Consider the following 25,171-nt stretch of genomic DNA (forward strand, 5'->3'; position numbering starts at 1 on the left):
ACTTTCATCATATTTGAGGTCTTTAAGTTTAGGACAGTTAGGGTAATGTCCAGTGAAGTGCCTGGGGTAAATATTTCCACAGTTGAAGAGTATTGGATTGTTCCAAGACTATTGCAGACTCTGAAGTTTTCTTTTAATAATGAAGAGAGGAGACAAAATCAGAAATTTAATTTCAAGTAAAATCCTGAAGTTTGCAATTCTACAAAAATTGCTTGAGAATGCTTTGTTTCATTTTTAAAGCAATAATTTTGGCTGGGATGCACAGCTGTGAAAAGACTAGGAATATCTAGTATGTCTTTAAGTTGCTTTTCTTCCTGAGAATTCTCATTTGGGGTAATAATTCAGATTATGGGCAATCAAGTAGAGTTTACGTCTGATACTTGGAAGAGAATCTGTTCTTGCCGAAAAAAATCAGACAAGCCCTCAGCTGACGTAGTACTTCTTACCATGTGTTTCAAGAATATATATAACATAAAAAGATCGATGGAGAAAGCAGAAGAGAACTAGTGACATGTGGCTGAAGTTGTGGGATTATACAATCAGGTTTTAAAAAAATTTCACCAAGCGATTCTAATTCTTCACAGTTCAAAACGTATTTTCAGCACTGGAAATAATAGCTATCTATTATGTTTTATAAGTGCTGTTCTGGTCACGTGGTCCAAAGGCTGTGGAGTAGTTTTGAGCTGTTCAAATAATTTTGCATATTAAATTGAGTAAACCTAACATTAATTGCACATTCTATCTTCTGGGGGTAATCAATTCTGTAGGATGGTACAAAATGGTGCTTAATGGAATTTTAGTGGTTTAATTTTGCAGAATAATTTTTCTTTGCTAATTTGTCACATGAATAGTTACTATGGGGTAGTCTTTAGCTATTAAAAGTTATTACTCTAAAAGTTTTGATTTTTCTGCTAGAGACAATGGAGTTCCTGGTAATTAAATGTCTAATGATGTTCAAAGATGTGTTAAGATATGAAAACCAACCAAACAAAAAAACCACACCACAAAACCAGCAGTGCTACTTAGCAGCTTAAATGTGTATCACTTAGAGGGCTGCACTTAAACGGTAAGTACTGGTTGTGAATTTGTATTTCATGGTACATGTGGATATTTGAAAACAATTCTCTTCAGCTGTTAGAAGAGGATAACTGATAATTAATTAAAATAGCAATGTTACCTGAATAAGCTTCAGGATATCTCATATGAAGTCTAAGGGAATTTGTGCTTTGTGTTCAGAGTACATGCATCTCTTTCTTGGATAAAAAACAATAGCTGGTAGCAGATTTGAGCACAGCATATCTATACACAAATTTCTTCATCACAGATTTTTGCCAATGCAGTTGGATTACATGAAAACTTGGAAGCCAGTTTTCAAATTGATTGGATTTGTTGTCAGCAGCACCATAGTAACATTTCTATAGATTTCACGTCTAAAATGAAATGTTCTAATGAAAAATATGTAGACAAAGAGTTATTATAGTCAGGCAGGTAGTCAGTGAGGTTTTTTAAGCTTCTGTAGTTTTTAGTATATCTTTTGCTTTCTAGTTCAAGCATCCTTTGGTTTGTCACAAGTGGATAGAAGCAACGCAGATGCTGTTAACTGCAGGTCTTCTGAAATGTTTCTGGCTAATTAGTATTTTGCAGATCCTATTCCTCCTCTTGCTCTTTCACAAATATCGTTCTATGTCACAAACAACCCAGAGCTGGAAATACCCGTACTAGACTGTAGCTTATGGAGTGAATAACATTACGCTTCCTTCCCTTGTTACGGATTGTGTCTTGCCCTAGGTATTTCAGGGAAAACAAGCCATGCACACATTCTGATTGATAAAGCAACCTACCGATGGGCTCTGCTGAGCCTGTTGTAAAGTTAGTGCATTAAGTGAGGACTTAACCTTTTGTGTTTGCTCGTTGTCTGCTCTGCCTGCTAGTGCACATGAACCTGTGATCTGCACGGGGACACATGCCCTTCAACCTGAAAACCAGGTTGCTGCCAATCCTTAGCTGCTATCCTTGGCATGGTCAAGCATCGTAAGAAAAAAACAAAACCAAACAACAACAAAAAAGCCCACATAAAGTTTCTGCTGTGTTTTGTGCAAAGAAAGTTCTGCTCAGCCAGTGTTGTATCTTAGGGGAGGATGTTACTGATTCATCTGCCCTTTTTCCCAGTATACAAGCTCTCTCACACTTAATTATATTTGCTACAGTGAAAGAAATGGAATCATATAATTGAAACTAAAATGTATCAAATGTGTGTATGCACACAGGAAAAATCAGGTATTGTGCATATTCTTCCCATACCTCTGCTGCTCTTTGCAAGCAAAATCCTTGGAAAGGTAAGCAGGAAAAAAAAAAGTGCAGTGAATGACAGATAAAATGTTGTTTGTAATCCTTTCTGGGTATACAAAGTGCCTGGAGAACTTGGTATTTTAATACTTAAAACACCCCAATTTGTTAACTGAGAGTTCAAGTTACTTTAAAGAGATGATGATCCTTTTTCCAGAGTCACATGCAGTGCAAGGGCGTTTGAGTAGTTTGTGCATCAAGGAACAGGGCAAAACAGGCACAAAACAGAGATTCCAAAAAGGGGCCAGAGAATAAGGGTATTGGGAGCTCCTTACTATGTGTATGTGTGTTTATTAAGACAGCCTTATTTGACTACAAAGACTTTTGTTAAGGTGATCAGTTTAATAGAAAGCATTTTAAGTATGTGTTAGGACTGGCTGAAGGCTTGCAAAATTATTTTAATTTGGATAGATTTTTTTTTTTTTTTGGTAGGCTTCCTTTTAAAAGAAGCTGTTTTGCATAGTGGGAGGAGGTATAAATAGTTATTTAGAGCTTTGTTTTAGCAGCGTTCTTAAGTGTAACTTAAAAGGATGCAGTTTCTTGGCTTAGGGCTTACGTTGCTTAGCAGAAAACAAAAGATGCTTTTAATAGTAATATCAGTGTACAAATAGAAAAAGAATTTATTGTGAGTGATAATACACAGATTTTTCCACAGCTCTATTCTACTGCCAGTAATGGCTAATACTTGCAGGTTTTTTTGTCATGAGAGCCAGTAAATGAATTCAGCAGCTACTGAACTGATGTTTAGCTGAGGCTTCATTTTGGTGAAGAGCAAGGACTTTCCAGAAAAGCTGATCTCGGAGAACCTGCTGAGATTTAGTGCATATTAATTTCTGAGAGAGGGAGAGGGAGTTTGGGCCAAAGGGAGTCGTTACAGTGAAATATAGAAACAAATTTGACTTCCGTGAGAAATGGAGAGGCTTGGAGAAATGAAGTAAACTATTTATTGAAGTGATCACTATGTAGTGTGGGAGAGGCACACACCAGTGCAGCGGGGAAGAGGAGGCAGATTGGGTTTGCTCTTTAATGTGGAAATTCTTTTGGCTGTTTGGCATAAAATGCCTTTTACTCACTTCTGAAGCAGAGCAGCAAACACTAGCAGGGAAAAGTACAAGATGAAATAACTGTTTCTAATTATATTAAGGGTAAATGGAGAGTATATAAGATAAAATAGGTAAATGCATCGGCATCTGTATATTAAGCTCAGAACGTGCGGGGATAAAATTAGTATTGCCAAGGAAATTCAACACAAGCAAATGTGTATCAACTAATCAGTAACAACCAAGCTGAAAATTAGAGGCAGACTCCTGTTAAAGCTTTGGGGCATCTTACTAAAATAATAGGAAAAAGAATTCAGAGTCTTCAAAACAGAGCTATATACACTCATGAAAAAGATTTCAAAATGTGGTTGAAAATGAAAATACTGTAATCTGACCGGAGAAAATTTTGGCAGTCCTTTTACAAATGTTTATTTTTGCTTTGAGCTTGTGTATTTTATCACTGCAACACGTTAGCTAATGTTTCACAGAGGGGCAGCACCACTTGCAGGAAACAAAAAGCAGCATTTTATCTTTTCCTTAATATCCCAAGAACTACAGCATCTCTGACGTAGCTGGGTTTTTTCCCACTGTTACTCTGAGGACACATTCTGTACATTAAAAGTACAAGCAGATAGTGAAATAAGCAATATATAGTTACGTTCTTGTGGCAGGCCAGCCTTGTCCAGCTGTGGAGGGGCTGCCAGCCTCCCTGAGGCGCTGAGGTGAGGCCGCCTCAGAGGCGGCGGGAACTGGGCGGAACCAGCCGGAACCGGGCAGCCCTGGCTTCCCTCACAGAGAACTCTGCTGCCTGGGGAAGCGTCAGAAGAGACATGGGACACCAGCAAGGGCTGTGGTGACTGACCCACCTGCCTCTCACCCGCTTCCCTTGCTCACTGATGGTGGGGACCCCTCGACTGCTGTGGCCAGTGTTGGGGTTCGGCTGCTGGGGCAATTACGGTGGTTGGGAGCTGGGCGCCGTTCATGGCGTCCTCTGACGTGTTTGGGTCCCTGCCTCAGCCACACTCCTCTGGTGCTGAACAGGGGCGCGATGGGCTTGATCTGCGCCTCAGATTTTCAGAAATAGTTCAGTCTCAGATGGTAGAGTGGATATGTGGGAGTCTGTAGCCAGTAATGGATATTTTTCCTATAAAAATAACCTTTATGCTCTCTCAGATTACCAGTTGCTTACATAAATAACATGGTTGTCAGCTTTGCCCCCCATACGCAGGGGTAACTCAAGCCACTTGGTACTTAAATTTTTAAAGATAGACATAGAAAATATCACTTTTCCTTCTTAGGTTCATAGTCACAAACTTAAATTAAGTATATAGCATGTGTCAGGACCGGGTAGGTTAAACTTTCTTTTCAATACAGATGAAGCAGGAGTAGGGCAGGGGGAAATGAGCAGCTCATATCTCGCAGGCCCAGCTGGTAGGTAACGCTGTTACCCATTCCCAAGTGCGTAGTGGACTATAGCACTCACTCTGGTAGTTAATAGCGTGAGAGTGAAGTGGTCAGTTATGTACCAGTGCTGATACTCAGCACATCGTACAGAGCAGAGTGATTTGCCAGGCAGATGAAGTGCGACGGCTGAGCCTTCCTGCTGCTGGGGAGTTCGGTCGCAGCCCCCTGTTTTAGTGTTCCCAAGGATGTCAATGCTTTAATTGAATAAGGGCACTGAACTTTATCCAGATCAGACCGTGTGTAGTCTGTAAGTATTTTTCTGAGGCTGAGAAATATTTCTTAGGACTCTGTAGAACTGAACACTTACTGTGTCAAGCTGCCCCTGCTGAAGCTTATGGGAGTTCTTCCCAGTCATTTCAGGGGGACCAGAGTCTTTGTGTTAATACTTTTAGATTGCAAACTCATTAAGACAATGATTTGGGCGTCTTATGTCTAGGTCTTTTCACACAATGGCGTTGAGTAACGTACTGTAGAAGTATCTTGCTGGTGTTCCCAATTCTGCCCTACTTACTATATTTTTCTTCTGAAGGAAATCCTTTCTTCTAAGTTAAAAGGTAAGGATAAATAGCCTGCACAGTTACTAACTTCTCAGTTTGTAGTATTCAATCAATTGTAAAACATTTTAATTAAGTCTGCTAAGATACAAACGTGGGCAGACTTTATCCTATGCTTACTCATCAGGCCAACTTCATATTGTTTTAGGGGAGAACTGAGGAAGACAGTGAACTAAAGATATGTTGGCTCAAACAGCAGTTTGAGCACATGCTTAACATAAACTGTGCAAGTCAGTCTGTTACCTCGAATAAAACAGTAAGGACTCAGATGCATTTAGAGCCAAATAGTGGTTTTCTCAGTTGTCATTATATCTGGACACATCAAAACAAAAACTAGAACCAAACTGAAAACTCATACCAAACACACACAAAAATGCTATGCATTATAAAAGCTTTGTGACTATTATCCTGTCTAAAATTAAAGTTTCAATGGCATCCATTACAGAATAGGGAGGAATAGTTATTAAGTTACTAATGCATCTTTCATATAGGAAGAAACTACTGCAGACCGAGTTACTGCTTTTGGATGCGCTTGATGCTAGAACTCTTGTAGGAAATCTGGGTGAACCAGCAGTAGGGATCAGCGCTGAACCTGTGGGGATACAGAATTCAACATGCATGCAGCAGCTGAGAGCCTTCCTGTAGCATTAGCATTGCCAGAATCTAGATAATGCATCTTTCTTCTGCAGTTTGCTTTTGCTCATTGATTTGACTTTTCAGTCTGGTTTTCATATCCCTCAATACTGGGCTTTTGAAAAAAATAGCTAAAATAGTCTAATAGATTAATTTACCATTTACCAAACCACAGTGTTTCCTCCTTGATCCAGAGTGATTATCATCCAGAGAGCACCTTTCTAAATACTTGTATAACTTAGTTTTCACTTTTCATTCAACCTGTGCGCTGCACTGCCAGACATCTGCAGAAACTGGATTTAAGAACAGAAGAATCGAACCAAGCTGACAAGACTGTTTGTATATTCTCTGCCTCATAGACCAGCAGTGATTGAGCTGCTTGACTTTACAATAGGTTGGAAAGCTGTTTTATGGGACTCTTTATGGAACAGTTTTATTTTCTTAGCAGGCATTTATCTGTGTGATGTATTGATGACTATTAGAGGGTTTTGGCTGTGATGTGCAATTTCACAATACGCAAGCACCTTTTAAAATGGTGCTATTTCTTCAGTGCTTTGTATTCAGTATCAGCTAAAAATGAGGTGGTATTTGAATCATGAAAAAGCTGCTCTGGAGCAAGGGAAGATACCTTTAGGCTGTCTTCAGTGCAACAGAAAAAAACACTTAAGTCTGTATTCCTCTAAACTTGTGGAAAAGCTATTTAACTTGCAAAGTTAGCAGATACCAAGCACTCCTGTTAATGTCCTGCAGTGTTGTATATGGGTGTTTCAGGGTAGGGGTGCTTCAAATCAGGTCTTCATTGTGGAATGGGGTCATTTTGGTAAGGTGCCTGATCCATGCCATGAGCCCATGTGAGTTGAAGTTACAGTATCAAGCTCACAGTGAAGGTTTTCTGAACTATATAAACAAAACTATTTAGGAAACGCCGCATTAGGCCAGATTCGGTGTAGTTCACTCTTTTTCCTGCTGCGTGGGGCAGGAAATTTTGGGGGTCTTCTCTCTCCGTTAGTTATGGTTTCCTGTTGCACTGACATAGCACTAACACAACGGTGATGGGACTGCAGGGCTGTGGCTACTCTAACAATACTACAAATTACCATCAATTTTACTTTTGTCAGGATGGAAGGTTAAGATGAGTTGGTAAACCTAAGTGCATGCCTGCTAGATAAAATCCTTATATTGGTTTCCAGCATAGGAAGAATTTGCGTGGCAGGTAAGTGGAGGTGAACGGGAGGTTGTAAAGTTAACTGTTCAGCTTTAGGCCGATGACTGACCAAAAGGGAGCACCTTAGGGTATTTTGACACAAAAGATATTTATTTGCAAATCAGTTTGGACCAAAGATCATCAGAATAACTCCTGCCTTATCTTTTTGTTGTTTTGCAAAGTTACATTATTTAGCAACATTTTGGACAGTTCATGCTTCTCTTTAGCCTGGGGAACTTCATAGGTAATGCTGTGATAAGTAGCATTTGGCCGACCACCTGCTGTCTCTTATTCTGGAAATATGACAACTGGCCGTGAAACAGCTATGAACTGATCACTTGACCATGGCAAATGAGCTGCCCTCATCAGTGTGTTCTGGTATATATTTAACTTAATAATGTGAGCAGATGGTCATTATACTGATTCATGGAGCAAGGGAGGAAGCTTGGCTGTCTTGATCACTTAAGGCCTGAGTGCTGAGCATTGGAGTGGGGCAAGAAGCAGGGGAGCAGAGGAAAAAAAGGAAATTTTTGTTGTGTGGTTTTTTGTTTGTTTGGGATTTTGTTTTGTGTTGTTTTGTCTCGTTTTTTACAAAAGACCACTGTGGACAGGAATAAAACAAAAGCGAGTTCAGGTGACTCATTGAGCCTGTACATATGGTCATTTCCCTGGAGTCAGAGACTGTTAGTGCACAAGCAGGATGCTGCTGAAATATTTGCACCACTGATGGTGCTAAAAAGGGGCATGGGGGGAGATGGGAGGGCAGTAGTTTGGAGAGTTGTGAAACTTCTCACTCTGCTGTTGCTACTAATGATGACAAGTCTTTTGAGGAAACTTTGAAGGGAAAAAGTAAAACTTAAGTAGTAGTTCAGTAATTTTTTTGCAAATAACAACTTTGTTTAATTGTTTCCCCGTTTAATAGGGTATAACTGGAGATTTAAACAAGCAGCTTATGCTATAAAATATTCAGCAACTATCCTTGTTAGCTAAACTGGGAAGTTCACAAATTCCCAACCTGGATCAGCTCAAAGGAACAGCTTGATCTGGTTATTCATTTTGTAATTTTCACATGAGAAATACTATATACAGAAGAACATTCTCTTGAGCAAGAGCTTAATCTCACACTTTGGTTCCTGTTTCTCCTAGCTGCTGATTAGCTTTGCTGTCTTATCAGTTTATGTCATAGTATGTGACTATAAATTGACTTTGCAGTGAAGAGGGAATACGGTTCGTCTTCACAGATGCTGCTGTTACCATGGAGATAAAAGGACCAATGGCCTTTTCTTGGTTTGGACTGTACTACAGTGTTCGTACAGAGATGGTGCATTCGAAAATGCAACATTTGGTGCTTTTATATTTCAGTCTAAATATCAAATGAGAAAGCATGTTGTTTTTTCTCGGTGATGAAGTTTAATAATAAATACAGATTTGGGACTTTTTCTGGAAGCAGAAAGCAAGCCCACCAGGAAAGTGAAAACAGCGTGGCTGGTTTATGCTTGCTAAACCTCCTCTCTGGGAAAAACCTTTTGGCTTTGCAAAATATAACCCTGTAGAGCCTTTGGGTTTATCTGATGCAGTGCTTGATGCTGGTTACATCACCAGCTTACTTATCTGTGATGTTCCACCGTGGCTGATCTTGAATGAGCATGCAAAAGCTGTGAATGTGATTTTTTTTTTTATTTTTTTTTCTTAAGAAAGAGCTTTTCTACCTCAGATTGCGTGAAAGAAAATATAAATACCAAACCCACAATACATTCAAGGATGGCTTGCAGAAGGTGTTATTTGTGAGTACCTTTTCCTTCTTCATCTGTCATCACGTCTCTGATATCTGTGTTGAGGATTCCAGAAGTGGGAGTAGTGATCAGTTTATTGTTTGGTAGGTTTCTTTCCACGAACCATTTTTAGGGTGTTACCTTTTTGGCAGATGAGTGATCTGTATATCTGAAATGCACAGCTGATGATTGTGTTTATGCATATCAGTATTTAAAAATTTAACCTCGTAAAGTGAATAAGCCTATGTTTAGCAGTGAAAAAAAACCCCAACCCTATATAAAACCTCCACTTTGCGTATAAGAAGTAATGCAGGATGCTAGGAATTCTGTCTATGACGAGTCAAGAATCTCTCTTCCATTTTGTTTCAATGCTTTGTCATATGAAAGTGTAATCTGTCTTTTAAATACATAAATATTAATACAAGGATATAGACTGCAGTCTTAACAATATATATATCAATAAGGCAAAATGTTGCTGTGGTTTTATTGTCATTGCATATATATGCTTGATCAAAACCTAAAGATAAGATGCATTTGTTGCTTATTATTTACTTGAACGGTTTCTCAAACATAGTCAGCACAGCAGGAGTTTAATATTTCATTCATTTAATGCAGTGCAGCAGCGCTTCCCATGAGTTGTCACTTTTGGCAGAAGAGCTAAGTGCTTATCCACTTGTAGCCAGGGGAAGGACGATGCTAAAGTTTGCATACTGTTTGTGGCGTCGGCACCAGGGTGTGTATGGAAACCACACTGGGTGGTTTTATTCAGCTGAATTCTAGTGGTTCCACATGACCCTTCCTATGAGCTTTCTCTTAAACCGTACTGCAATGTTGTTCCGCTTCAGGGAAAAATCAGAACAAAATTGACATGAGCGTGCAGTTAAGTCGTCCTCTACCACCCACCCTCGCTGCCATCAGTGGTTCACTTCTAATCCAGTGTTTTGAAATGGCTGTACCTGCTGTTTGTATTTCTGAAGTCTGGTTAAAGATCCTCTCCCTTTAGGGTTAAATTTAGGTTTGCCAGAGGATCATACGTTAAGCAGATGCAATTGTCATCTGTAGTCTTTCAGTTATTTTAATAGTGCCTATGAGGGTCCTAATTTGAGTAAATCTGCTTCATGTTCAGTAGCGCTGTCCACATGCAGGCATAGGAAGATCAACCATTCAAGAATATGCTACTCAAAATGAATATTGAAACAGTACTGAAATCTGTTCTTAAGTTTTCTTTAGCTTTTTGTTTTACTGTGATGGTATGAATGGTTAAGCTGAAATGATTCAAAATCAAAATAAACTTGGAACTGTACATAGCAAGTTGAAATAGGAAAAGTGGACTTGGAAAACAGGTTGTAGCCTTCCAGGTATACGTGGATCAGCTTTAAATATAATGCCGTATGTTTATACAAGGGACAGGTAGTAATGTTTATGTAGACTCCATTTTAATTTGAGTTCTGGGATTTGGGGATTTTTAACTCTCAGCAGGGGACAGAATTTCTTATAGTGCTTATTGTGTGATGTTAAAAGAATGTTTAATCTCTGTAGGTTACTTTCTTCAACAGTGGCGACGTTGTAGTCTTATTTATAGAACCCTCTTGTACAGTATTTTCGTCTATTACTGCTTACGTGTTTGATATCTTTTTACCTACCTCAGGATGTTGCTGTAGAAAACAAGATACTAACTACGACTTCTCCTATAATTCTGTATTTTAACTCCTATTTAAAAAAGTTGATGCTGATAGTCGAGGAGAAGGAAAATGTAAGCCTGGGAGCTTTTTTAGAACTAACTCTCTAGAACATATATATATACACACACACAGACACACACAAAAAAAAAATCTTCATGTTCTTGAAAATTGATCTGTTCTGAATACTGAAAACATCTATTAAACAGTTAAATACACCAGCTTTTTAATACATGCGTAAGTTTTGGGGTGAAAACTTAAATACTATAAATCTGTCAACGTTCTAATAATATATATGCTAAGGACTTTTGCCTTTTGAAAATAAACTCTCTCTCTTACATCTTGAAAATAAAATGTAAAAAGCTAGATTGTTGCTGTTCTAAAAAAAGCTAAACAGCAATGTCAAACTACTAGGATTAGCAGAAGCATTTTTTCAGATGCAGCACTGAATAGCACATAGTCATTGTACGTTGCTTTAAGTAATAGGATTTGCCTTGCTGTAAATCTCTCATGCTATGTCTGTGTAATTTCATTTTTTGTACATTATTATTTTTCCTCTTTTGTGAGCTTCAAATCCAATATGTATAGATGTTGCTATTTAGATTTGGGTTTACTATGATTATTGCTTTGTGAAATTACAAATGTGACCATATTTTGTAATGTGAGTTGTGGTTTCTTGAGAAATTCTAGGACCTAATTTAATGACGTGGGAAATACAGAAAAGATACAGTGAATCTATCAATTTTCTGATTTAATCTAAAAGAATTTTTTTTCCTTCTATCATACACAGCTTCATGTCTCTCTGCTCCTCTTTATTTCTAGTTTTGAACTGTGTGGGGTTTTTCCTACAGATTTTGGAAGTGAGTAGTAAGCACAAATGGTACAAGCGCATTTTATGTGCACAGTAAATTATTGTACATCATCCTTCAGAATAGATGGTTTTGTAGTAAGACTTAATCAAAAGGGAAATAAATGTTCCTAATTATAAGTGCCTACATATTAGCAATCTTAATTAAATTCACCCTAGTTACAGCTAACCCAGTACTGGAGACTGCCTACAAACTGCGCATTGGCTAGGATGCAAAATAATCACCTCTTGCCTATTTATGTAGGCTAGGACTTCATTTTCATGAAACCAAGAAACTTTATCATAATTATTTTTAAAATACTTATCTATGATGTTAATAAGGATTGTGTTCTAGGATGGGACAAGAATAACTGGTGTTTCTTGTTTAGTGTGCTGTGATGGTACTGGTTTTATTCTCCCAAGAGATGATAATTATTTTAAGGCCCTTTTGATGGAGGAGAAGACAGTGAAAGCATAACTAATCATTCTTTTGAAAAATCCAGCTGTGGACACTTGAGTTGGGAATACATAAGGGGTAGTATTATTCAAAACGAGAACGTATGCATTTACATTCCTGCTGCAACATGTACAAATGCTGATATTTAATAATTTTGATGACAAATTTCTATATTCTTGAGCAAAATTCAGTAGTCTGTACTCTAGCCTACATGTGCTGGTCTCTTAGAACTGCAGATTTTACTGAACATCCTTGATACCTAGTGAAACTGTCTCTAAATTTTATTAAGAAAAAATCCTATCCTATAATGGTTTTAACTAGGTTATATGACCACTGCGTGGGAGGGGGGACAGAGAGGGGAGAAGGGAGAAGACATTGTAGCAGGTCTAGAACATACGGTTGTGCTACATTATGATACCTGCGTGGTTTTCTTGACTCTCAGACTATGGTGCGAGGTAATGATACTGATGTTTACTTGCCATGAGTTGTCTCGTTGCCTTCCTGCAATTTGGTGTCCAAGAAGCTGTGTACAGAACGCCATCTTGTTTAAAGGAAATGATAGGAATAAAGTATTAGTTGTAGTCTTTTCTCATGTGTGATGATCTCTGCCAAATACATGTGAACTGTAAGGTTATTATATATGTAACCATAAAAGCAATAACAGCATTTGATTTTGTATAGTCGCCATTCAAAAAAGTATGTAGAGGAAAGATTGTAATTAGTACGAACACTGTGGAAAAACATAGTATTTACTACATGCCACTACAGCCTCTCCTTGACGTACTTGGCTACAGATTGCTGGAGACATAGTGGGATGAGTGGAATAAAAAAAAAAAAGGTTTTTCAGTGCTTCTGCAAAAGCCAAAATCATACTGTCCTGTGTATTTTGGGTGAAGATCTGAGTAGTGAAAGGACTGGTTTTGATGTCAGAACAGTAGGAATTTGTCCTTGCAAGTGTGAATGGATCATCTGTTAAATCACCTTTTAGTGGACATATCCAGAGACAGCTACAATCAGACTTGGACTATGAGGAGATTGTGAGTTCCCATATAAAGCTATCTGCTGTTTCCTCTGCTGGGGGGAGTTTCCAAAAAGCAAGCTGTCTTGTGGGCTCAGTCAGTGTGTTGATTCTGAAAGCCTTTCTAGCATGTTAATAAACATGTTAGTAAGCAAACTTTTTAGCTGGAGTTTATATGAGTCTGTATTGTTATGACTTTTATTGTTTGTCACCTATTTGGAGATCAGTTTGATTATATTTTAGATTTTGTTTCTCATTACAGAAATGCTTAGATTATTAAATGAAAACAGGACAGACTTTACTAGTGTTCTAACTACAGTCTTTTCTAATCTCAGCTGTAGCCATAACTCTGGCTTGACATGAGAGAGAAAATTTTCAACTTGTAAAATAATGTTGTTCATCAGAATAAAATACTGAGAAATGGAAGTATTCCTTTTATTAGCTCGTAGACATGAATCTAATCAAACAAATAGTTCTTAGCTACCTCAGAAGACATTGAAGAGAATGGGCTTATATAGGGGATGAACTTGTCTACCACTTCTGCTATTTACAATCTAATTTTAAGAAGGATGTGTGTTAACTAGCACCAGCTATAGAGTGCCTGAGGTAGTATAGGGGGCTGTGCTGGTATAAATTTTTCCTGATGCTTGCACATACTCATTGGAACACAGCACCTCGTGGAAAAATGTACCAGAAGAAAAGGAAGAATACTGGCAGATGGAGGTGAACAGATTGTTATTTCATACAAAGAGGAGGAGTAGTGTATGAAGTAATACGTCTGTAGAAAAACGCAGCAGTTAAGATGAACAAACTCCTGTCATCAGCCACATCATTAACTTTATAAAAAGGCAACATTACTTCCAGCTGTCTTCCAATACACTTTTACTAAATATCCATGAGACGACAGTCTTTCAGTCTCTTCTGTTTGAAAGCTGATAATCTTGTTAGGAAGAAGTTCTACCACAGTGATGATTTAATAATGCTGTCAACCTACTCACAGGTTTACACATGCTTAAAATTAAACACTAGCAAAATAAAAAAGGGTTGGATATCATATCCTGTACTAAATACCACGTGCTATTCAGAGTTGGGAGGACGAGCTTTCTCCAGGCTCTCAAGATTTCACTGGATGGATGTGGTGCTTGCTACAGCTGGTAGCACAGCAGCACTACCCCGTTGCCAGGAGCAGGAGGATGGTTACCAGCCTACTAAGAGGACATTTTGAAAACAGGAGATAGCCTGTTAAAGCAAAAGTAATTTCCTGTTAATAGCCTGGTATTCTGTTCTCCCAGGTTGTTTTAAAACCAATATTGAGAAAATTGTCTACTGAGTTTGGGAGCCTTGTTGGTGATTGTAAGAGAAAAGGGGAGAAAAATATACTTGTACCTTTGTGATTATCAGTAATCTCTTTCTCTTTATTTGTATGTCTAAGCAAGTAGTACTAGTACTTACTAGTACTAGTACTTTCTAGTACTGAAAGAGTGGAAAGAGTGGGAATTTCTGTTCACTGAAGGATATGAAATGTTGTTAAAATGAGTGGTTTTAATGGCAAACAATGGAATTTATACAGAAGTGAGAGGAACAGTTAAACCTACTTTGAGGCTGCATACTTACTTCATAGCTGGATTTTTCTTGTTATGTTGGTATCCTGAGGGAGATGCGATTTCAAGGTTTTGCTTTAGATTTGGTTACGGTTTTGCTGTTTGACTAGTCTGTTCTCAAAAGAACTTTCTTTAAAAATTGACTAGTGGTTACCTGTCTATTAGTACTTGGGGAGAGCTGGAAGAAACATGGCCTGGAGGCAGGAAGTTGCAAAGTGTCCGCTGGGATGTTGCAGTGATGTTTCAGAAACTGAAATTACTGGAAGAAGCATTCATCAATTTAGCCAGGTTAGATATGAAGAAACTAAACTTTAATAGGGCCAAGTATCTATGATACTGTGAACAGGGGAAGTGATTACTTCTTCAAATTATTCAAATATATTTCTTCGGATGTCATTAGGTGCTACAGCTTGCCAAATCAGTTCTGTTTTGAATGCAAACTTGTGTTGAAGGCTGATTGAAAAATCTAGCTGTATAGTTTAAAAAAAAAAAAGGCATTTGAATCTTGAACTCTTTCTGATATGTTCCAGAGAAATTAATGAATGGAGGTACTGTCTTAGCAGGTGATTGAAAGCACAAAATGACACATGTGAATCTTAGATTGCACCAGAAGAAAGTGGATTTGCTGTGGGTGAAATTAGTATGCTATGATAGAGGTTGTAAAGCCTGAACCTCATCTTTTGTCAGGCTGATCGGGCATCAGTCGATGAGATCCAGAGGAACCAAAACACTGGGTCAAGAAATCCTGAATTTTAAAATTTGGAGCAGTGTCCAAACCTCATGTTTGCTTCTGTAACTAGCTGGACAAAGAGCCTATCTTTGAACACTCTAAGAAATGGCTGAAATCTAACCTTGTGTATTGAACATACATCTCTGACATCTGAGACGTTCTTGTTGGAACACAGCAATGATATGTGGTAACTTAATTACAAGCCTGCAGTTGAACATTGTCATCTGTTTTATCTACTCCATACCTGCACCTATGACACACAGAGCGCCAGTGTAGTTACTACTTGACAAACCTTTGGCACTTCTTATTTGCTATCAAGGTGACTGGACTTTTGCATTTCTACTGCACCTTCGAAAAGAAACTCAAAGCAGTTGAGCTCCTACCAGTCTTGTGCGATAGGTGAGTATTAACCTTAACTGCAGATGAGCAAGCTGAGATTATAGGGAGAACTTTCTTCTTTATTGTTTAGATTTTTTTGGAACCTAGGGAAGTCAGAGTAGGACAGATCTCTGCAGCCTTGTGGGCAGATTCTTTTTGGAATAGCTAGGCGCAAGCTCTGTTCACAATGCTTTGTTGAGCAGAACTGAATCCAGACATTCTTTCATATGTTTACTGATTTATTCTCTGAAGAAAGAGGTACTATTGATGAGAATAGAGAGATTTGTATGGAAAAAAAGGGTGGTGGGAAGGGAATCTGTGACACCTTCATACTAATTTCCTCCTTTTGCTTCTACTGAAAAAAATTAGGTATTCACAAAGCAAGAAGCAGCGATTTCATCAGTGTCATCTGTTTCCCTACCCAATGTGAGACTATTGTGCAATGCACACTTATAATGTACTACCCTGGTCGGTGAATTGTGTGGAGTAACTTGTGTGAATATCATATGCTTTTCTTGTCAGAAAATACAGCTTTTGCGTGTTCTAACTGCTTTTATCATGGTCCATCAATGTTTTCAGTAACATTGTCCATCTTCCTTTAGAATTGTTCCGGTCATCTTTCCAAGTGGTTTGAAGGTGTCACCAATTAGTAATTGTGCACTACGAGGCATTAGCAGGGTACGTCCCATGATGGCAATCTGCCTCGTGACTGAATTGTGTTGCACTTCTGTTTCCAAAACCTCAAGTACTTTACAGGAGTTACCATCAGTTCCTATCTTTAAACAGAAAATCCAACTCATCTTGGCTGTGCAGTTGCTGACACACCGTTCCCAACAGAAATCAGAACAGGCTGACCTTGGTTTTTTTTTTAAAAAGGCTTAGTAACTGACTCCTTTCTGAACAAAGACTGACTTTTTTTGCTCAACCACTCTGTTTGATCTTATAAGAAAGTGACCTCACAGGATTCACTTTAAGCCTCAGGGATGCATAAGAACCAAAATCAGTCATCTGAAAACATTTGTCAAGATGCCAAGCAAAAGATGAGGGGGTGAAAAAAGGTGTATGTATATACACATACACACAGTCTCTATTTAATAGTCACTTTGGATGCTTATAAGTTAAATGAGGATTTTCAATTTAATGGCTGCTTCTTCCATGTGCGCACGCTGTAAGAGCTAGGAAATATTGATTAATTTTTTTATGATTTCCTAGAAGAATGCTGTGTCTTACGAAATTTGATTAGGTGGTTTTATCATGGAGGACTTACTGTGCTAAACCTTGTTTAGTGTTTCCTGGTGCAAACATGAAAAATGCTGAGAAGTGGACTATGTGTTGCTTAAAGACTTTCTAAGCTTTACTTCAGATGCAGTACCTCGTCTTGTTTTGCAACTCTTCCATGTTTTTAATGAAACAGTACAAACATAATGATCTGGGGTGCAGAATATCTTTTTGTGTTGTAAAGCTTTTCATATTTTCCCATGCTTTGAACAAATGACAGCAATTAAATTAGTATTGCACACTTCAGAATATTATTGAAAACTTGGGTGAATCTTAGGTTCTTTCAAATTTATAAGTGGCATATTGCAATATGTTTAGAATTGCTGGGCCTGAAGAAAGCTTATGTCCATGTTCATCACATTATTCCTCCTCATGTTTAAGCACTGTGTTTGTAATTCCATTAACAAAGAAACAGCTTGACTGGTGCAGAGTAACATGCAAGTCTGAAGCTTCATTTCCATAGGACTTTTAACCCTCAATGTTTAGCTTTTGCCTCTGTTCCACGTGGCAAGGCAAAACCAAAGTCTTAAATTGGCATTTGATCTTAATCTTGCAACAAAACTTTGATTCTTCATTGCAACAGTTCATCACTGTCATTCTTGATGTGTATTTTTAAACCATGGGACTATTTCCCTTTTTATTTCCTGTGATCCGGAATTGACAGCTGTACGTCACATTTCATGAGTTTCAAATATACCTATTAGCACCTGCTTTTCCCTAAAAAGCCCCTTTCTAAACACCTGGTGTTTTGACTTTGTGTTTTTCCTTGTGTCGTAGGTCTTTAAATACTCTGCACCAGTTTTGCTGTCCAGCTCCATTGTACCATACCCAGCTAGCTGTCCCTGCCACACACTCAGAGTACAGGTAAGAGTAGATATGGTCCACCCACTTTTTATTTCTGAAGAGAGATCTAACGTTACGATTTGACGTAAGAGAAGGAACAGTAGTTTAAGTTTTAAAAGAAAGAAGAGTATTAGAAAAACATATCAAACATTTTTAACATCTCATGGGACAGTTCTGTTCGCTTCTGTCAGGCACTCCTCAATTATACAGTAAAATGAGTTTCATGTGTTAAGAGGCACATCCCCCAGACTCTTTGAAAGGTAGGAAGAAGCTAGTTGTAGATGTAGTTCTCACATAACAAACATATTGAAATGTTTATGTAATTTCTGTAGGAGATTGATGTTGTTCTGCACAACACTTTTTTTTTTTTTTACCCCCTGAATATTTCACGGCAGTATGTGAGGTAAGCCAGGTATTGTGGCACCCTCAAGGTTAAAGGCACGGACCTGCAAAAGGCTCAGCGCTGCCTTTGGATTTGAATGGAAGTAAGGGGGTTTTAAACAGATGCAGGCCCTTGATGCCAAGCAGAGTCTGCCCTGAATATATAAAAAGATTTGTTTTCCAGCTAGTAATGCTTTATTTAACATAGATGTCTTTACTATGTCTTTTCTAAGTTCTCTTTGATCAAATATGGAGAGCAGTAATTAAGCATCTTAGTACAATTCATTGTCAGTGCGAGTGTTTATTTTAACAGACATGTTCTAGAAGCATCAAAGAACAGCTGATCTAAGTAATTAGAAATGTGAAAACTGTTAAGAAATTGTGCATGTCATGAAAAAATTGTTTAATTTTTACTTTTACTATTAGTGATTAACTTAGTGATAATTGCCAGCTCATGAATAATATTAATATCAAAATATTGAAAGTCTGGTGCTGAAAACTCAAATTGCTTTGCACTGGTGATAAGGAAAGACAAAAACAAACAATGAATCCTAAATCTGTAAATGCATAAACATATTTCTGATTTGAATTTTTCATCTCTTAGTTATCTCTAACCATGCATGTTTGAATTCATTCTGTTGTTTTACATTGCAGCATCTGTTCGTATGTTTGGGTTTTTCTCCCATCAGAGCTCTTAGTTTTATTTGGTGGTAGTGAATCCATAGTTGAGTTGTAAGACAACTTAAGTATTCCTTCAGTGAGGAGCAGGGCCTGAACTGTATTGGATTCCCCACTTGCTTTTTAATGAGGCTTTTATTTTTTCTTTGTCCTTAGTTCATAATGCTCTAATTTTAAGGACTGATAGAGATCTTCCTGTAGCGATGTTGGTAGGAAAACTGGTTGTTTCTTGCATGTTTCAATATTTTGCCCCATGTAGGTTATTTTTATTGGTAGTATTTCTTCTGGAATCAAAACTTATAGCAGCATAACTTTGTGCTTTAAAAATCCTAACATTCTCTAGCTTTTTTCCTGTCTTTGTGCAGTAAAAAAATAACTGCCCTAAGTGTGGCTGGATCTGTAAAGCATGTACCATTTTTAGAGCGCTAATGCATAAAACAGTATATAGATTTGGATAATACCCAGACATACGCTGTAAAACCTTCAGCTTTTGTGTAAGGATTGGAGTGTCTGAAGAAACTCATCATTGACCTTGTTTGCTCTCAAGGAAGTTCAGGTCTCAAACTCTCCAACCATGCGTACATATGTAGCCATAACTCAGCTAGGATCAGTAGAGGTGTGGGAACTTCCAACAACTCATAGTATCGTAGCTTTGCCCTTATTCACCTAAGGATAATGCAGCAATCAATGGGTCTCACTCCCTTTCCTGGCTAACCAGCCTAGATCTGCCAGCAGCACACGATCTGTGCTAACCTCCTGGTTTACTGTGGGGGATTAGATGAGGGCCTTCAGGGATTAGAAGTGGCCTTGTTCTCCTCTTACCTCTCCCCCAGCCCAACACACAAGTTACCAGGGTAAGATGAGCTTTTTGCAAAAGATGCTAATGAGCCAGCAGAGCGCAACAGGAAAAATTCCAGTTCGATACAAGGTGGAGGAAAGAGGGGAATTTCACCATGAATGCAGCTGAACACTGAACAGAGACCAGGAGAGGAGGTGGTATCTCTGTCTTCAGCAATAGTCAGTCCAACTGGACACAGCCCTGAGCAACTTGATGTAGTTAGCCCTGCGTTAGCAGGGGACTGGGCTATAGATACCCCCAGAAGTCTCTTCAAACAAAAATTATCCTGTGCTCCTGAAGCACTCTGTTCTTGGGAAGGAAAAAAAAAAGCTGCAATGTTGTCCTGTAGAATTTAGTTTCAAATTAGACAGTGATTTTAGTGCTGTCCCAGGTAGTATCCTACACATAAATGTGGTGGTGTGATAGAGCCAGACTGTTACAGTCTTCCTCGTGTCAGGAATTTGGTTTACCCCTGAGTTAAATTTCTGAAGCTGTTGTATTCAAACTGATAGTTACAAATTGACATTGCTTTATCTGTAATCTCGTAGTCAAGTACGAATTATGCACCTGTTTTTGTAAATGACCTGTATATGGGAATCCTATTGCTGCAAATGAAAATCAGCTACTAGAACACTAACAAGACTGGGCTCTAAATTTCCACATACATTTAATAGTATTAAATTTAGCTTTTAGTCTTTGCATTTATCAATTTATAAATAGAAATCATTAGAAACAAAACTAACAGAAATGGATGTTTCATTCTAACTTCATTTTTGAGGCTTTATTTAGAAAATACACAGAGGGATTAATTTTGTAGCCCAGAATTAAACATTAAATTTACTCTGAAAGAAGCAATTAATGAATGCATTACAGTGAAATCTGGAGCATCTCTGATTTGCTGTTAGCTAATTGCTGGATGTTTTATTCACTCCAGCAGTTTTAGTTCTAGTCAAGACGATCTTTGGCATCTGTTTTGAATTGTTAATAGGGAAATAATGCATTTTTAATAACTGCAGCTATTGCAGTAATCCCTTGCTTGCTCATTTTACAATGTTCAAAACAGAAATAATACAAGTTATCTTGTATTCTCCCATTGTAAGAAAAGTCTTAGGAAGCCTAAGCAGATAATGTACTTCCCATTAGTTATTTGTATGTTTGTGTTCCAGTTAGCTTGCTCTTTTTGATTTAATTTTATTTGGGGAGGGGAAAAACCCCCACATATCCATAATGTCTGTAGCATGGCTTCTTTGACTCCCTTTCTCTTCCTGCCTCCCAAAGTAGAGCCCTAAAAACAATGTAGTCTAGTTGGAAGCTGCAGATTCCATGAGGTGCTCAGTATTTGTTAGTGATTGTTTGAATACAGAGTTTATGGCTGATGTGAGGGGCAAGGTAAAGCAGATGGTGGTATGCCCTGGAGAGGCTTCCAAAAGGGCCTGGATCCACGTGGTCTTGTACTTCAGTTGCTGAGCCTCTTGCTTGACGTGGCCTGCATGATCACCGTGGCCTTGCAGCTAGAATATGTGCAAAGCGAAGCCCAGACATATAATGGCATTCAGAGAAGGTAAATTTAATCATCTCTGCTTCTTGTTTGAAGAACAGTCTGTGCCCAGCATTATTCTAAACTCATCTGTGTAAACAAACTTCAGTTAGTACTTCAGCCTGTCTGTATAGGTGCTAGGTACCTTATACTAGCAACATACACGCACCTTTGGGCACCTCATGGTTGTTGACTTTGAGTATATCACTTGAACCTTCAAGTTACTCAAGCTGTTTACACCACTCCTGAACATGGAGGGTTCATTTACAGTCTGGGGATAGTTCACTAGCCCGCCCTTAGAGAAGGCTTCCTACTCTGCTGAAATTAGGGGGGGGTGATTTGGTTTTGCTTTGGTTTAATGCCCTGTAGCCCTAACGCTACTGTAGCTGTCAGCTACTCAGGCTTTTGTGTGATGAGTGTTACAGCAGAAATGGCTGTAGGAATGGCTTCACACAGGAAGATACAATGTAGAAGAGTGGCCGTGCTTGGGAATATAAAATCATATTCATATCAGTATTCTTTGTATGGATATGTAATAGACTGATATACGCAACTACAACTGTGGACTGATTTGCTTACCACTAATATCTAAGCATCTTTCATGTGATACGTTTATTCATAATTATGATTTCCTTGTTCTGATTTGCATGAAATGTTGGCTTTCACTCATTCCTTTCTCCATCCGCTTTACCTTCCATCCTTCTAATATTAAATTAGATGCCCTTATCATGTCCAAAGACCATTTTCAAAATCTTGAAGCTAGAGATTTTTCTTTTCTTTTTTTTTTTTTTCCCCAGTGATACCTGTGAAAACAAAAAGATAATGCAAAGGATGTTATAGTACCAAAGAAATCCCATCATTTTCTTGCAGTCTCTACCTGCTTAATGTTTAATCAGCACCTCTGGGAGGTAAAAACATTATTCTGAAAATACTGTACTTATATGCAATTTTAATGTGGAATTTTTGTTTCACCAGGTAATGTTGGCTTACATGCAACAAACCACTGTATGGAAGATGATAGAAGGATTGATTGTGCTATTTCTTTTTGTCTGAGCCACTGGTAGGCATTGTAGCTATTCTGTTACCATAACTGGTTAACACGGAAGCTTAACATACAATGATGTCTAGCTGTGACAGATGCTTCTATGTTGTATTAGAGTGGTTTGGTTTTTCATAATTTTTTTTTTCAAGAGCACTCTGGGAATTCTTGCACACTAGGCACCATCAAGGAGAATTGGGAACTTTTTTGCTTAGATTCCTGAAAGTGAAAAATACCTATTGGCAGATAAATACAGGTTTTTGCAACTCTCGGTTTACTTTTTCAGCTGATGAGCAGTATACTGTTTCCCAGGCTTAGACACATAGCAAATATTTCACATCCTTCACACAAGCATCCTTAAAGACATCCCATGATACACAACAGACTCCTCAGTCCTGTGGTGGTTTCCCAGTTAATGATTAGTCACAAGTGAAGCTGTAGCTGCAGAACTTTGCACTATATTCAGAATCCTTTGCACTATAGATATGACTATTTATTGCGGTTTTCTACAAAAAAAAAAATTTATTGAATAGGATTCTTATTTCTAACTGAATAGCAATTGCCTAGCTGTATAACTTAGCGCATTTAAGCACTGTAGCCTCTCTTTATAATATGCAGAGCTTTAAAAGCTTGACAGTCTTTTTTCAAATGGAACAAAGGAGTGAAAGCAACACAGCTCGGACCAGCCAGCATATTGCAACCAAGATGCAATATGCAGATGAACAAAGCAAAACAGATCCAAACTCTCACCAAATCGTATACTCTGTGCTAAGTCAGTATGAGGTTCAGATGATTATATAAGGCATCTGTGTTCAAACCCTATGGCAAAGGAAAGCTGGCATAATTATAGTAATACTTGTAATTTTCCACTTGATGCCTACGTGATCTAGCAATGCAAAAATGGTGAATTGTGTTCATAACACAGCAAGCTGTTTGAAAACAATCAGGAGTTGGCAGAGTATCATGAAATTTACTATTTGTTTTTGGATTTTCTTGTTTTTCTTCCTTCATTGTGTTCCTTTCCATCCTCCTCCTTTAGCTTTTTATTTAGTTTAAAGGAAATGACCACTCGTGGTTGTGTTACTGATAAAGAAGTGACCTCGTACAAGCTTCCTGCTAAGCCGGCATCCCTTCCTCCACCTGCCTTAAAGCACATTATAGCATTACAGATGTAGGTATTCCAAACTGCTGCTTTAATAGCCTTTGAGCCTTCTGGTTTGTAGCACCATTCATGATGCTGGCAACTCTGCATGGAAACAGAGTTCTTCTACTTGAAAAGAAGGTGGGGGGAGGAGTAAAGTGCAGATCTGTTCATCATCAGTATTTCTGTATGTAAATCACCAGCAGAAGGGGAATGCATCTGTTCTGCATTTTCAGTGGAATACGGGCAGTGAAAATACCTGTTTCTTTTAAACATGTTAAAAATAAAGGAGCCATGGCCACAGTAGGCTGGGTATGTATATGACTACTTAATGTAATTTTTCTTACGGGAAAACCAGAAATTGCCCTTTTTGGCAAAAAAAGACCCCAGCTTTTGCCTCAGAGTTTAACTCTAGGTGTTGGCCTAGGCTCATTTAGTTGTTCTTTGTTGTGTTGAAAGTCCTGTCTCTGAGATTGAAATGGGTTAATCGGATGGTACTTACAAGTTACACTGTGGATTTAAAAACAAAACAAAACAAAAAATCTCAAGCTTAATTTTCCTAATGCTGTTCCCTATGATTCTGTTCCTCTGTCTTTTTTCTTTCTTGCCCCTCCTCTTCCTTGGCAGGGAAGATAATGTTCTGCACCAGTTCTGCTGTCCACCTTCGGGGTCTAGTAGTCCATCTTCAAGATAACAGAGAAGCTCGGGGTCGCTAAGTGTGCAGTCAGTGCTACATCTGTATAGTCCATCTCTCCTCTCTTACTGGTGTGTATGGGACTGACGCTTGCATGGATGGCATAGGATTCTAACTCATGTCAAGTTTGAGTTATTCGGAATGGCACAGCCGTAAATTTTTGCCATTGATGCTTGGTAATCTCCTCTCCATGCTTTTCTACAGCTCTCTTCCTTGTGTCCAGTACTTAAAACACACGTAAACTGTAAAAAAAACGTAAAATGCACAGTTTATTTTGAACTAAAATAAACAGTACCATAAGTCTTTAAGTGTACTGTGAGTTTTGTTACTGTATGTACATGGTCATGTGGTATGAAGGGTAGAAACTAATGTGATTTCTTCTTCCCCAAATGTTGAGGATGTGGGGTGGGAGAGGAGCTGTTTCTCAGAGTCCGTCTTAGGTTGTTTTTACTGCTAACAGTCCTAGAAGTTTGTTCCAAGGTTGGGCAAACGCCAACGTGACATTTTATGAACGTTCCTATATAGAGATTAACCATTCTTTCTTTGCTTTTTGATTATTCTGAGGAACCAGCATATAATGTTGTTACAGCAGATACTCTAGCTATGAGTGATAACATTTCTAACCTTTTTTGAGGTCTGTCTTCTGATTTTGTTTGCCTGTGTTTGTGAAAGTCTTGTATTATGCATTAGCAAAAGTGCAAGATCATTATTCATGTTCTTCTGTTACCTAACTGATGAAAATATTTTTCTCTAAGCTGTGCACAAGATTGTCATCAAAGGAATGAACTTGTAATCGAATGGCCCTGTAACTCTGACAGGATAAATATGAACATGTCCATGGGTGTCTAAGAACAGAGTCCAAGTTACCATTGCCCAAAAGGCACTTTGTTGATTACATCTTTCCAGACACATCTTGTGGCTCTAATATAACTGGAGGATTTCTGCTGGTTGGATCTTCCAAACTTAAACAGCCCAAGCAGCTATACTAGGAAACAGAATTTCTATGATGTGGCATTTAC

At 38.3% G+C, this 25,171-nt stretch overlaps 1 protein-coding gene across 14 annotated transcripts in view; it reads left to right on the forward strand.

Moving 5' to 3' along the window:
- Positions 1-25,171, forward strand: part of IQSEC1 (IQ motif and Sec7 domain ArfGEF 1) — a 337,175-nt gene that overhangs the window by 138,964 nt on the left and 173,040 nt on the right. For 3 of the 14 annotated variants that reach the window (XM_075762678.1, XM_075762694.1, XM_075762677.1), the window contains exons 3-4: positions 8,936-9,025; positions 17,779-17,865. The exons of 4 other annotated variants lie outside the window; for them this stretch is intronic. In XM_075762678.1, coding sequence (XP_075618793.1) covers positions 8,936-9,025; positions 17,779-17,865 — 177 coding nt within the window. Of the gene's footprint in view, positions 1-8,566; positions 9,026-17,778; positions 17,866-25,171 lie in introns of those variants that run through there. 7 more of the 14 variants (XM_075762680.1, XM_075762684.1, XM_075762682.1 and 4 more) reach the window with 3 other exon arrangements.

Source organism: Balearica regulorum, chromosome 10 (genome assembly GCF_011004875.1).
Source record: "Balearica regulorum gibbericeps isolate bBalReg1 chromosome 10, bBalReg1.pri, whole genome shotgun sequence".
Classification (NCBI taxonomy): domain Eukaryota; kingdom Metazoa; phylum Chordata; class Aves; order Gruiformes; family Gruidae; genus Balearica; species Balearica regulorum.